Here is a 12751-nt window from a genome sequence, read left to right as displayed (position 1 = left end):
GCAGCTACGATCTGATCAGGTGCACAGAAACTCAAATGCTCTACAAATGTTCACTTTTGTTGACTTAGTCTAAAGTAAAAACTGAGTAGTTTTTGCATTAGCTGAAATGTTGGGTTCTAGCAACAGCATGGATGATCAGAATCCAATTGTTATTTCTGAGGAGAGAATATACCTACACCAGCCAGTTCTCCAAAGGCACCCCTACCCTTACCCGCCCGTCTTTGCCGTTTCCAGAGCCAAGTATCTGTGGCTGGGAATCAAGCCATCTGGGTTTGAGACCTGCTTTTGCCATTGTCTTCTGGGTGACCTTGAGCAAGTGGCTTTTTCGTCTATGAATTTCCTCTCTGTAGAATGGTGGCTGGGATTTGGCTAGCCCAGGGGCTTCCCTCAAGAGGCCAGGGAGGCAATATAAATATGTGAATGAGGAGTGTTAGAAATTTTTTGACAATCTGGAGAGTGAATGCTAAACCCAGTGGCATTCAGTTTTTAAAAACTCACCAACCCCAGGGCAGTGGCTCACACCTGTAATCCCAGCACTTTGGGAGACCGAGGCCAGTGGATCACCTGAGGTCAGGTGTTCAAGACCAGCCTGAGTAACATGGTGAAACCCCATCTCTACCAAAAAAAAAAAAAAAAAAATTGGAAAATGAGCTGCTGGGTGGGGTGTGCATGCTATAGTCCCAGCTACTGGAGAGGCTGAGGTGGGAGGATCGCTTGAGCCTAGGAGATCTAGGCTGCAATGAGCTGTGATCACACCATTGCACTCCAGCCTGGGCAACAGAGTGAGACCCTGTTTCTAAAAAAATAAAAAATAAAAAAAACCCAGGCTGGGCGCAGTGACTCATGTCTGTAATCCCAGTATTTTGGGAGGCTGAGGCAGGCAGATCACTTAAGGCCAGGAGTTCAAGACTAGCCTTAGCCAACATGGTGAAACCCCCATCTCTCCTAAGAATACAAAAATTGGCCAGGCACGGTGGCTCATGCCTGTAATCCCAGCACTTTGGGAGGCTGAGGCGGGCAGATCACCTGAGGTCAGGAGTTTGAGACCAGCCTGACCAACCTGGAGAAACCCTGTCTCTACTAAAAATACAAAAAAATTAGGTAGGCGTAGTAGCACATGCCTGTAATCCCAGCTACTCAGGAGGCTGAGGCAGGAGAATCGCTTGAACCCAGGAGGCGGAGGTTGCGGTGAGCCAAGATCGTGCCATTGCACACCAGCCTGGGCAACAAGTGTGAAACTCTGTCTCAGGAAAAAAAAAAAAAAAATTAGCTGTGCATGGTGGTGCACACCTGTAATCCCAGCTACTTGGGAGGCTGAGGCATGAGAATTGCTTGAACCTGGGAGTCAGAGGCTGCAGGGAGCCGAGGTCATACCACTGCACTCCAGTCTGGGCGACAGCGCAAGACTCTGTCTCAAAAAAAAAAAAAAAAGAAAAAAAAAAGCCCAGGGAGTGGCCAAACAACACCCCAATTCAGCTCACATCCCCAATTTGAGATCCCTTGAGGCCTGCCCTAATGCTTAATTGTTATGACTGACTCCTTCCCAGCCTTTGAGGAGGATCGCTGCTTCGCCCCCTTCCTGGCACATGGAAATGTCACTACCACGGACCCTGAGTATCGCCCAGGGGCACTGGCAACCTTCTCGTGCCTCCCAGGATATGCCCTGGAGCCCCCTGGACCCCCCAATGCCATCGAATGTGTGGATCCCACAGAACCCCACTGGAACGACACAGAGCCGGCCTGCAAAGGTGAGCCTTCCTCTTCGCAGGCAGGTCTTTCAGTCCATGATGCCCCCTGAACTGGAAATCCCAGCAAGGCCATTCAGAAAGGAAGGCTGCATATCCAGACCTAATCAACCCAAGCCTTGGGTAAATCCCTGTCCCTTCAGAGACTGTTTTCTTAGCTGAATGACTGGTGGGCTTGTTACTGAATGCAGGGGTCACAAACCCAAATGTCTTCAAGAGCAATAACTGCTGTTGGGTTAAGTCACAGATTGGGCAGGCTGGAGTGGAGAGTGGGTGGGGTTTGTTAAGAGCAGGACTGGATATTGAACACAAAAGGACCTAGACGTGGCAAGAAACAGGTGGATCATGGCTGGGTGCGGTGGCTCACGCCTGTAATCCCAACACTATGGGAGGCAGAGGCAGGTAGATCACCTGAGGTCGGGAGTTCGAGACCAGCCTGATCAACATGGAGAAACCCTGTCTCTACTTAAAATACAAAATTAGCTGGGTGTGGCGGTGCATGCCTGTAATCCCAGCTACTCGGGAGGCTGAGGCAGGAGAATCGCTTGAACTCAGGAGGCGGAAGTTGCGGTGAGCCGAGATCACAGCACTGCACTCCAACCTGGGCAACAAGAGTGAAATTCTTTCTCAAAAAAAAAAAAAAAAAAGAAAGAAAGAAAAAAGAAAAGAAAAAGAAACAGGTGGATAAAGCCAGGCACGGTGGCTCACGCCTGTAATCCCAACACTCTGGGAGGCTCAGGCAGGTGGATCACCTGAGGTGAGAAGTTGGAGACCAGCCTGGTCAACATAGTGAAACTCCGTCTCTACTAAAAATACAAAAATTAACCAGGCATGGTGGTGCGTGCTTGTAATCCCAGCTACTTGGGAGGCTGAGGCACGAGAATCGCTTGAACCTGGGAGGTGGAGATTGCAGTGAGCCGGGATTGTGCCACTGCACTCCAGCCTGGGCGACACAGTGAGACTCCATCTAAAAAAATAAAAATAAGGGCCAGGCGTAGTGACTCATGCCTGTAATCCCAGCACTTTGGGAGGCCGAGGCAGGCGGATCACGAGGTCAGGAGATTGAGTCTATCCTGGCTAATAGGGTGAAACACCGTCTCTACTAAAAATACAAAAAAATTAGCCGGGTGTGGCGGTGGGCGCCTGTAGTTCCAGCTGCTCGGGAGGCTGAGGCAGGAGAATGGCGTGAACCCGGGAGATGGAGCTTGCAGTGAGCTGAGATTGCGCCACTGCACTCCAGCCTGGGCGACAGAGCGAGACTGTGTCTCAAAAAAAAAGTGAAAAAATAAATAAATAAAAATAAAAGAATAAAAGAATAAAAGAAGCAGGTGGATCATAGGTAATAGGAAACAAGCGAGGTGATGTGGTACATGCATCACGAGTGGTGAGGACCGTGGTGAAATGGAGATGGCATGCCCACCTGGGTCCCGAACCTGACACCCCTTTTTCCCTAGCCATGTGTGGAGGGGAGCTGTCGGAGCCAGCTGGTGTGGTCCTCTCTCCCGACTGGCCCCAGAGCTATAGCCCGGGCCAGGACTGCGTGTGGGGCCTACACGTCCAGGAAGAGAAGCGCATCTTGCTCCAAGTTGAGATGTATGTTTGGGTTCTGCAGAGGGTGCGACGGGTGTAGGCTCAGCAAAGTGTGGTATGCCAATGCACTAGCCTGCATTCTGAGCCTGCCTGGCTCTTGCGTATCTATCCAGAATTCGGTGGATAGGCTGGTGCACTAAGGGTTCAGGATAGAGGTGAGAGAGCTGGGCTCAAATCACGTATTAGCCAGGCAACCTCGGACAAATAAATAGGGCAATGCAGCCTTCCTTGGGGGCTATTGTGAACAAGGGGCTCTGGCCTGGTGCCTCTCACTCTTTGGAGGTTTCTGAGGCTGCCCATGGAGCTACTTCCAGGAACACAGACCCAAACTGTTGCGGTATCACCAACAAGTTGGGGAGGGCTGAGGAGAATCCAGTGAGCTGAATTGGTATTAGAGGGTCTTGAGACGGCACAGAAGCTGAAGTGGGCGTGGCTTCAGAGCAGGTACTCAGGCAGAGCCTAGAGTTGTGTAGGGTGGAAGCGAATTTGGTCTATGATTGGCCAGAGCTGGAGTTGGGCTAGGCTTTGGATCCCATGGTGATGAAGGAGGGACTGGACAGTGGGCGGAATTAGTAATAAGCAAGGTTAGGGATTGGGTAGTAGGACATGGGAGGAGCCATAGAATAGAGGAAATTATGGGCGGGGCTGGAGAGTAGGAGGGGCTACCAATGAGCAGAGTTGAGGATGGGGCAGAGCTGGATGGGAGGGGCCAGTCGCAGCCCCACCCCATTGTCTGGTCCCACTCCCTGCAGATTGAATGTGCGGGAAGGGGACATGCTGACACTGTTCGACGGGGACGGTCCCAGCGCCCGAGTCTTGGCCCAGCTGCGGGGACCTCAACCGCGCCGCCGTCTCCTCTCCTCTGGGCCCGACCTCACACTGCAGTTTCAGGCACCGCCCGGGCCCCCAAATCCAGGCCTGGGCCAGGGCTTCGTATTGCACTTCAAAGGTACTGAGGGATAGAGTCCCGGGATGGGCACGGGTCGGGCAAGCCAGAGATCCCGGGAGGTGGCCGGTCGTGGTGGCTCACGCCTGTTATCCCAGGGCCTTGAGAGACCGAGGTGGGAGGATCGCTTGAAGCCAAGAGGTTGAGGCTGCAGTGAGCTATGCTTGTACCACTGTACTCCGCCTGGGCGACAGAGGAAACCCTGTCTCTAAGAAAGAGAGAGAGAGACAGATCCCGGGAGGGGGCACAGAGCAAAGCCTCCGAGGCTGGAAGGGAGCCCGGAGTTAAAACGGCAGCCTCCAAACTCGCCCTCCCTCCCCTGCAGAGGTCCCAAGGAACGACACGTGCCCCGAGCTGCCACCTCCGGAGTGGGGCTGGAGGACGGCATCCCACGGGGACCTGATCCGGGGCACGGTGCTCACCTACCAGTGCGAGCCTGGCTACGAGCTGCTAGGCTCCGACATTCTCACTTGCCAGTGGGACCTCTCTTGGAGCGCCGCGCCGCCAGCCTGCCAAAAGAGTGAGCCGGCCCCGCCCGCGTCCTGTCGGCCCCGCCCCTTCGCTGTGGGCCCCGCCCCCGCCCTGTCCTGTACCGGCCCCCTTGCTTTCTGTGTTCCGTCCCTTCGCTCGGGGTCCTTCCTGGATCTTCTTCAGGCCCTGCCCCCATGCCCTTTAGCTCTCACTCCTCCGCCCGGTTCCCGGAAACTGTCCCCTCTGCGTCTCCCTCTCACCTTCTCCGGGCTGCATCCCTCTTCTTTCTTGCACCGACCTGGGCTCGGTCCCTGTTTCCTCGTCTCATGGCCCCGCCCCGTCCCCTCCTGATCCCTCCTCTGCGGCGTCTGAGTTTCGCCCCTAACAGGGCTCCGACCAGGTTCCCACTGGGCTCCCCGTGTCCACACTTGGCTCCATCCTTCCTGTCCTACGCCCCGCCCCAATCCCACAGTCCTCTCAGTTGAAATTGTAGGGAGCCACTTTGCTAGGACCAAGGTTGTCAAAGCACTTGGTTTATTTGAATGCCATCACTGAAGCCCCGTGCTGGGTTGAGGTTAGGAGAAGGGAGTTCAAGCCCCTCCATACTCTTGTGGAGCTCACAATCTGGGAGTGATACGCAGGATGGTGATCACTGGGTGACTTTGGGCGAGGCACTTAGCATCTCTGAACCTTGGATTCCCCATTGGTGGAGTAGGACTCAGGTTGTGAAGCGCAGATGGAAACTTCACAGGGTGCGTGCTGCCCTGGGTGTGAGGAAGGACTGTGGGGAGAGCAGTGGGCTAATTTTCTCAGGGCTGGGGCAGGAGGTTTCACAGAGGAGGTGACATTTAAAGGAGCTGGGAGTGTATATACTTTAGAAGAGCAGAAAGGGCCAGGTGTGGTGGATCACCTGAGGTCAAGAGTTCAAGACCAGCCTGGCCAACATGGTGAAACCTCGTCTCTACTAAAAATAAAAAACTAGCTGGGCGTTGTGGCACACGCCTGTAATCCCAGCTACTCAGGGGGCTGAGGAAGGAGAATCACTTGAACCCAGGAGGTTGAGGTTGCAGTAAGCTGAGATCATGCCACCGCATTCCAGCCTGCGCCACGGGAGTGATACTCCATCTCAAAAAGAAAAAAAAGAAAAAAGTAAAAGAAAATTGAAGAGCAGAAAGGAATGGCAGCTGGTCACTTTCTTCAAATTTTGGGAAGCCAGCCCCAAGGATGTGGGGCTGTAGTTCCATGTGGCATCTGAAAGCAATGGTGGGACCAAGGGGAGAAACCTCAGGTAGCCAGATTTGGGCTGGACACAGCTCCCCGCCCCTGGAAGGATTCACAGGATATTAGTCCTGGATGAGGCTAAGAGTTCGGCTGGCCCTGCTGCCTCGGGCTCAGGAGGGAACCTGCCCAAGGCAGCAGATTGAGCCTGAAGGTGTGCCAGGACCCACATCTCTGAGTCCCTGTCCAGTGCTCCTTGGCTGTGACCCTGGGCAGATTCCCGCTCTGCCACTCCCTGGCTGAATGACCATGGGCCAAGTCCTTTGACTGCCCTGAGAGCCCTGGGCTCCAAGGGAGATGACAGTGACATTGACCTCTCAAGATAATTGGGATTAAATATTATGTTTGTGCTAGGTGGTGGCTCACATCTGAAATTGCAGTGCTTTGGAAGGCCAAAGTGGGAGGATCACTTGAGCCCAGGAGATTGAGAACAGCCTGGGCAACATAGTGAGACCCTGTCTCTACAAATAATAAAAAATATAGCCAGGCATGGTGGTATATGCCTATAGTCCCAGCTACTCAGGAGGCTAAGGTGTGAGAATTGCTTAAGCCCAGGAGTTTGAGGTTGCAGTCAGCCGTGATCTCACCACTGCACTCCAGCTTGAGTGACAGAGCAAGTTGTCGTCTCCAAAACAAAGAATTATATTTGGAGCCAGCCGTGGTGGCTCACACCTGTAATCCCAGCACTGTGGGAGGCTGAGGTGGGTGGATTGCCTGAGGTCAGGAGTTCGAGACCAGCCTGGCCAACATAGTGAAACCCTGTCTTTACTAAAAATACAAAAATTAGCTGGGCGTGCTAACGAACGCCTGTAACTGCAGCTACTCAGGAGGCTGAGGCAGGAGAATCTCTTAAACCCAGAAGGCGGAGGTTGCCCTGAGCTGAGATGCGCCACTGCACTCCAGCCTGGGTGACAGAGCGAGACTCTCAAAAACAAACAAACAAACAAAACAAAAAGCCAGGCGCCATGGCTCACGCCTGTAATCCCAACACTTTGGGAGGCCAAGGCGGGTGGTTCACAAGGTCAGGAGATCAAGACCATCCTGGCTAACATGGTGAAACCCTGTCTCTACTAAAAATACAAAAAATTAGCTGGGTGTGGTGTCGGGCACCTGTAGTCCCAGCTACTCAGGAGGCTGAGGCCTGGGAATCCAGGAGGTAGAGCTTGCAGTGAGCCGAGATAGCGCCATTGCACTCCAGCCTGGGCGACAGCGAGACACTCCGTCTCAAACACACACACACACACACACACACACACACAGAATTATATTTGTTTGTAAAATGTTTAGCAGGGTACCTAGCTCAGGCTTATATACAAGAAATGGCTATGATTATGATTCCTTCACAACAGGGTTGTAAACTCAAACGCCCGCAGGCAGGCAGTGTATGTGAGTGAACTAGGCTGGGCATAATGAGAATACTGGGGACAGAAGAGCTGCGCCCCTTTTAAAGAGGGCAGCTACTGTTCCACAGATGACAAGCCATGTTGGGCTCACCCTGCTGGGATTTGGCCCATATGCTCTGGTATGGTGGTTAAATATTTTGAATTTCACCCCAGGATAGGGGCTTGGGATTTCCCCAAGCAAACTGTTTTCTAAAAGAAGCCTGAAATACAACATACATTGAATTTTGAAAAAAAAAATAAGCCTGTCATTCTGGTCTGAAAATAAATGCACTGCATTTTAAGTTTTTCCAATTCATGCTCTCTTCCTTCTGAGGAATTGGTGGGAAGCGCGTGTGTGTGCAGAGGTGTTCAGAGGAAACGGCCTGAGGCTCAGGCCTCTCCCAGCCCTAGGCTTCTGGGAGATTTTCTTTTCTTTTTTTTTAGACTGTGTCTCACTCTGTCACCCAGGCTGGAGTGCAGTAGTGCGCTCACCATTCACTGCAGCCTCGACTTACTGGGCTCGAGCAATCCTCCCACCTCCAACTCCTGAGTAGCTGGGACCGCAGGAGCACGCCACCACTCCTGGCTAATTTTTCAATTTGTTGTAGAGATGGGGTCTCTCTGTGTTGCCCAGGCTGATTTTTGAAGGCCCTCACTCTCCGTGACCTTGTTCTTCTGCCACCAGTCATGACTTGTGCTGACCCTGGCGAGATTGCCAACGGGCACCGCACCGCCTCAGACGCTGGCTTCCCCGTTGGCTCCCACGTCCAGTACCGCTGCCTGCCAGGGTACAGCCTCGAGGGGGCAGCCATGCTCACCTGCTACAGCCGGGACACAGGCACACCCAAGTGGAGCGACAGGGTCCCCAAATGCGCCTGTGAGTCTGGAGCACACCCTGGGAGGGTGGCTGGGTAGCCCTGGGACAGCCTGTCTGCCCTGTGCGCAGTAGTGCAGCTGGCATGTGACTGGCATGCTCCCCGCAGTGAAGTACGAGCCGTGCCTGAACCCAGGGGTTCCCGAGAATGGCTACCAGACGCTGTACAAGCACCACTACCAGGCGGGCGAGTCTCTGCGCTTCTTCTGCTATGAGGGCTTTGAGCTTATCGGCGAGGTCACCATCACCTGTGTGCCCGGCCACCCCTCCCAGTGGACCAGCCAGCCCCCACTCTGCAAAGGTGCCTGGCCAGACAGGGCAGGAGGGGCACACCAGTGTCTGGGAAGTGACAGGGCTGGGAGAGTCAGGTAGCACATTTGAGACCAATGGGCGACCCTACAGAGCTCCCGGTTCTCCTCCTGTGGCCTCGAGTCCTCACGGGTGTGTCCAGAAGCCCCGGGTCGTGTGAGGTCATGGGATTGGCTCAGGGGTGTCGTAGAGGGAGCCTTGGCTTGGAAATCCCTTGCTCTCTCTGGATAGGCCTCAGTTTCCCTATCTCTGACAAATTCTAAAGTTTGGCTCAGACTGTCCAGGAACCCTGACTTTTTAGGGGTCTGGAGAAAGAGGACAAAGGCCCTGTGCTGGTCACTCCTCTCTCTTCCCCACCAAGGGAGAGAGAAAGTTGAGGTTGAGCAGAGGGCAGAGAGAACCAGACTGTCCAGCCCAGCCTCACTGGGCTCCCGGCCCCTCCCAGCCTCCTCCCCTCCCTGGCTCAGACCCCATCCCCTCCCCCTCCTCTCCCTGCAGTTGCCTATGAGGAGCTCCTGGACAACCGAAAACTGGAAGGTCAGTGAGGGCACAGGTGGAGACCCAGGCTGGCCAGGTCGGGAGGGCAAGGCAGAGGCCGGGGCAGGAGGCCAGGCCTTGGAGGGATGAAGCCCAGGGTTTGAGGCCCAGGGCAGGAGGCTGGGAGAGCTCAGGACCGGGCCCAACCACAGCTCACCGGCCTCTCCTCCTCCTATAGTGACCCAGACCACAGATCCATCACGGCAGCTGGAAGGGGGGAACCTGGCCCTGGCCATCTTGCTGCCTCTAGGCTTGGTCATTGTTCTCGGCAGTGGCGTTTACATATACTACACCAAGTAAGTAGCCTGCACAGGGGCTGCCAGCCAGGGCAGACGTCTTGTGGGCCTGGCACCAAACCCTGTTCATAAGCTCCTCTATCCTCTCCCTTTCCCAGGCTTCAGGGAAAGTCCCTTTTTGGCTTCTCCGGCTCCCACTCCTACAGCCCTATCACCGTGGAGTCGGACTTCAGCAACCCGCTGTATGAAGCTGGGGTGAGCACCTCCCCTGCCCCTGAAGAGCCACCACTTGGCTCTCCCAGGACTCCATAACCTTCTCGCAAGGTCTCTGGAATCTCTGTCTTGGGAATTTCAAACTCAGCTGCCCACAGAGGCCATGTCAATGAGCACAGCAAGCCACGTGTGGATAATAGGGAGCAGTGAGGACTGTGGCTAAGTGGAGGACTTGAGCCCCATCTGAAGAATACGGCTCTACCCCATAGTCGAAACTGAGGCACAACTGGCAGATCTTCCAATTATTCAAGACAAGCCAGAAATTCAGATTCTTGTGTCATTTTACGACACTATAGGATGAACCAAACACTTCCACTGGCCAGATTAGCCCCTGTGGCCCCCTGGTCCCCAGTGGTCAATGTTACTTTAAAACCCAGGGTCATTGCCCCTCCTCCCATTCGACTGCCTCTTCCACCCCTATCAGACTCCAACAACTGACCTGATCTCTCTGTCTTCAGGATACGCGGGAGTATGAAGTTTCCATCTGAACCCCAAGACTACAGCTGCAGGAGCCAGGACGCCCCTTCCCTCCTCATTCGGGCCGGGGGAAGTACGGGACCCGGTCTCTGCCTCCTGGCTGCCCTCCTCCCTGGCTGTGTAAATAGTCTGCCCGTCCCATGAGGGGGCTTTGATGGCCCTGGAGATCCTACAGTAAATAAACCAGCATCCTGCCGCCCAAAGCCGCCTCTTCTCAGTTGCCAAACGAGGGACCTGCCCCCCACCCTACTGGCTTTTGGATTCTGGGAGGGGAACTCTGCCCCCTGCAAATCTTGCGGCCCCTCCTGCCCAGGGCACCCCTCAAGGACTGCCCCCGATAGCTCTACTGTTCCCTTGAAGGCGCCCCCCTCCCAGATGCCCTGGCCCTAGGTCTGACTCCAGCCAGGAACGTCAGAAGAAGGATGAAGGGGAGAGCTGGGACAAGGCCTTGCCCCCTTCCTGCCATCTCCCCAACCCACAGTCTCTCCACCTTTGCTTCTGAATTCTTGTTTTTGAGCAATAAACAGAAAATCATGACTTGTAATTGGGCCGGTGGGGTGTGGGGAGGCGGCCACCGAGCGCTGGACCACCTCTCTGGGGAGAGGGCTGGGGAAAGGGGAACAATTTGAAAAAGAAGAGGAAATGTGAAAGTGGGCAGAGGGCAGTGTCTGGAGACCTGGCCTGGGGTCAGAAAGCCTGGCTTTAGGCTCAACCTCTGTGAAGCCCTCCCTGTGACCAGCCTCACTCCAGGTGGCAGTGGCCTCTCCACCAGGCCTTGTTTGACCTTGTGGGCCTCTTCCAGCTGGCAGAGAACTGACAGGAGCCACCCATCTTCTCTCACTGTTGGGCAGGAGGCAAACAGCTTTCAATTTCTTTCTTTTTAGAGACAGGGCCTGGCTTTGCCGGCCAGGCTGGAGTGCAGTGGTGCCATCACAGCTCACTGCAACCTCAAACTCCTAGATTCAAGGGATCCTCCCACCTCAGCGTCCTGAGTGGCTGGGACTACAGGTGCAAGCCACGGTGCCTGCCTAAATTTTAAATTTTTGTAGAAATGAGATCTTGTTAAGTTGCCCAGGCTGGTCTCGAACCCCTGGCCTCAAGCAATCCTCCTTCCTCGACTTCCCAAAGTTCTGGGATTACAGGCATGAGCCACCAAGCCTGGCTTTTCAATTTATCTTATGACCAGTTTGCCTAAAATTCAACCCCCTTTGGAGGATTTTTGTATCTATTCAAGTACACCATTTCTTCCCCCCACCCCAATCTTTTTAACATTTTAGGTGTATCTGCTGTGACCCATCTACCAATTTGAACTTGTTTTATATCCTTGGGGGTGTCCTTTTCCACTTTATCTTTTTTTTTTGAGACGGAGTTTCGCTCTTGTCACCCAGGCTGGTGTGCAATGGCTGCAACCTCCACCTCCTGGGTTCAAACCGTTCTCCTGCCTCAGCTTCTCAAGTAGCTGGGACTACAGGCACCCATGCCCAGCTAATTTTTGTATTTTTAGTAGAGACCGGGTTTTGTCATGTTGACCAGGCTGGTCTCGAACTCCTGACCTCAAGTGATCCGCACGCCTGGGCCTCCCAAAGTGCCGGGATTACAGGTATGAGCCATCTTGCCTGGCCTAATTAAAATTTTATATTTAAATGCAATTAAACATTTTTAGGACACTTGAAAGGATGCTGAAATATTCAGAAAGGGGTGGACTTTTAGGAGAATCTGAGGCAAATTGTATGCATTATGTTGTTGTTTTTTTTTCTTTTTCTTTTTCTTTTTCGCGACTGAGTCTTACTCTGTCACCCAGGCTGGAGTGTAGTGGTACAATCTCAGCTCATTGCAACCTCTGCCTACCAGGTTCAAGCGATTATCCTGCCTCAGCCTCCTGAGTAGCTGGGATTATAGGAGCCTGCCACCACACCCGGTTAATTTTTGTGTTTTAGTAGAGACAGGGTTTCACTATGTTGGCTAGGCTGGTCTCAAACTCCTGACCTCAAGAGATCCGCCCACCTCGGCCTCCCAAAGTGCTGGGATTACAGGCGTGAGTCACTACGCCCAGCCTATGTTGTTTTATTCTTTAGAGATGGTGTCTCTGTAGTGTAGGCTGGAGTACAGTGGCACCATCATAGCTCACTGCAGCCTCAACGTCCTGGGCTCAAGTGATCCTCCAACGTTAGCCACCTGAGCAGCTGGGACTACAGGTGTGCTCCACCACACCTGGCTAACTTGTTTGCGTTTTTAGATGTGGGGGCTCACTCTGTTACCCAAACTGGTCTTGAACTCCTGTCCTCAAGTGATCCTCCCACCATATTGTCCGGTATGTCCCTGGGATTACAGGCATGAGCCATCATGCCTGACTGAATTATGTCTTTTAACTCTCCAAAGGACCCTACCGGACAGGGATCATTTATTAATCCCATTTTTCAGATAAGGAAACTAAGGCTCAGAGATGGGAATTGACTTCCTCAGGAGGCTCCAATAAATGGCCAAACTTTGTGCAGTTTGCGTTTAGCAATGCAAATACTAAATGCTAAAATGAATTTAGCATTTGCATTGCTAAACGCAAACTGTGCAAAGCCTAATGCACTGCTTTCTGGCTAGTAATGGGTGTGCTATGTTCTCGCAGGCATGAAGCCCAA

The 12751-nt window shown here is 53.5% G+C and overlaps 1 protein-coding gene across 8 annotated transcripts in view; it reads left to right on the top strand.

Annotated features, from left to right (window-relative positions):
- Positions 1 to 10662, top strand: part of SEZ6L2 (seizure related 6 homolog like 2) — a 29527-nt gene extending 18865 nt beyond the window's left edge. For 4 of the 8 annotated variants that reach the window (XM_025370904.1, XM_025370906.1, XM_025370908.1 and 1 more), the window contains 10 exons: positions 1548 to 1748; positions 3200 to 3338; positions 4088 to 4284; positions 4607 to 4801; positions 8098 to 8289; positions 8396 to 8587; positions 9094 to 9132; positions 9311 to 9428; positions 9527 to 9623; positions 10100 to 10662. In XM_025370904.1, coding sequence (XP_025226689.1) covers positions 1548 to 1748; positions 3200 to 3338; positions 4088 to 4284; positions 4607 to 4801; positions 8098 to 8289; positions 8396 to 8587; positions 9094 to 9132; positions 9311 to 9428; positions 9527 to 9623; positions 10100 to 10129 — 1400 coding nt within the window. In that variant the 3' untranslated portion in view covers positions 10130 to 10662. The remainder of the gene's footprint in view (positions 1 to 1547; positions 1749 to 3199; positions 3339 to 4087; positions 4285 to 4606; positions 4802 to 8097; positions 8290 to 8395; positions 8588 to 9093; positions 9133 to 9310; positions 9429 to 9526; positions 9624 to 10099) is intronic. The other 4 variants (XM_025370907.1, XM_025370903.1, XM_025370905.1 and 1 more) reach the window with 3 other exon arrangements.
- Positions 10663 to 12751: the final 2089 nt, after the last annotated feature.

The sequence above is a fragment of the Theropithecus gelada genome, chromosome 20, assembly GCF_003255815.1.
Source record: "Theropithecus gelada isolate Dixy chromosome 20, Tgel_1.0, whole genome shotgun sequence".
In the NCBI taxonomy this organism is placed as follows: Eukaryota; Metazoa; Chordata; class Mammalia; order Primates; family Cercopithecidae; genus Theropithecus; species Theropithecus gelada.
This window is presented reverse-complemented; position numbering and strand designations above follow the sequence as displayed.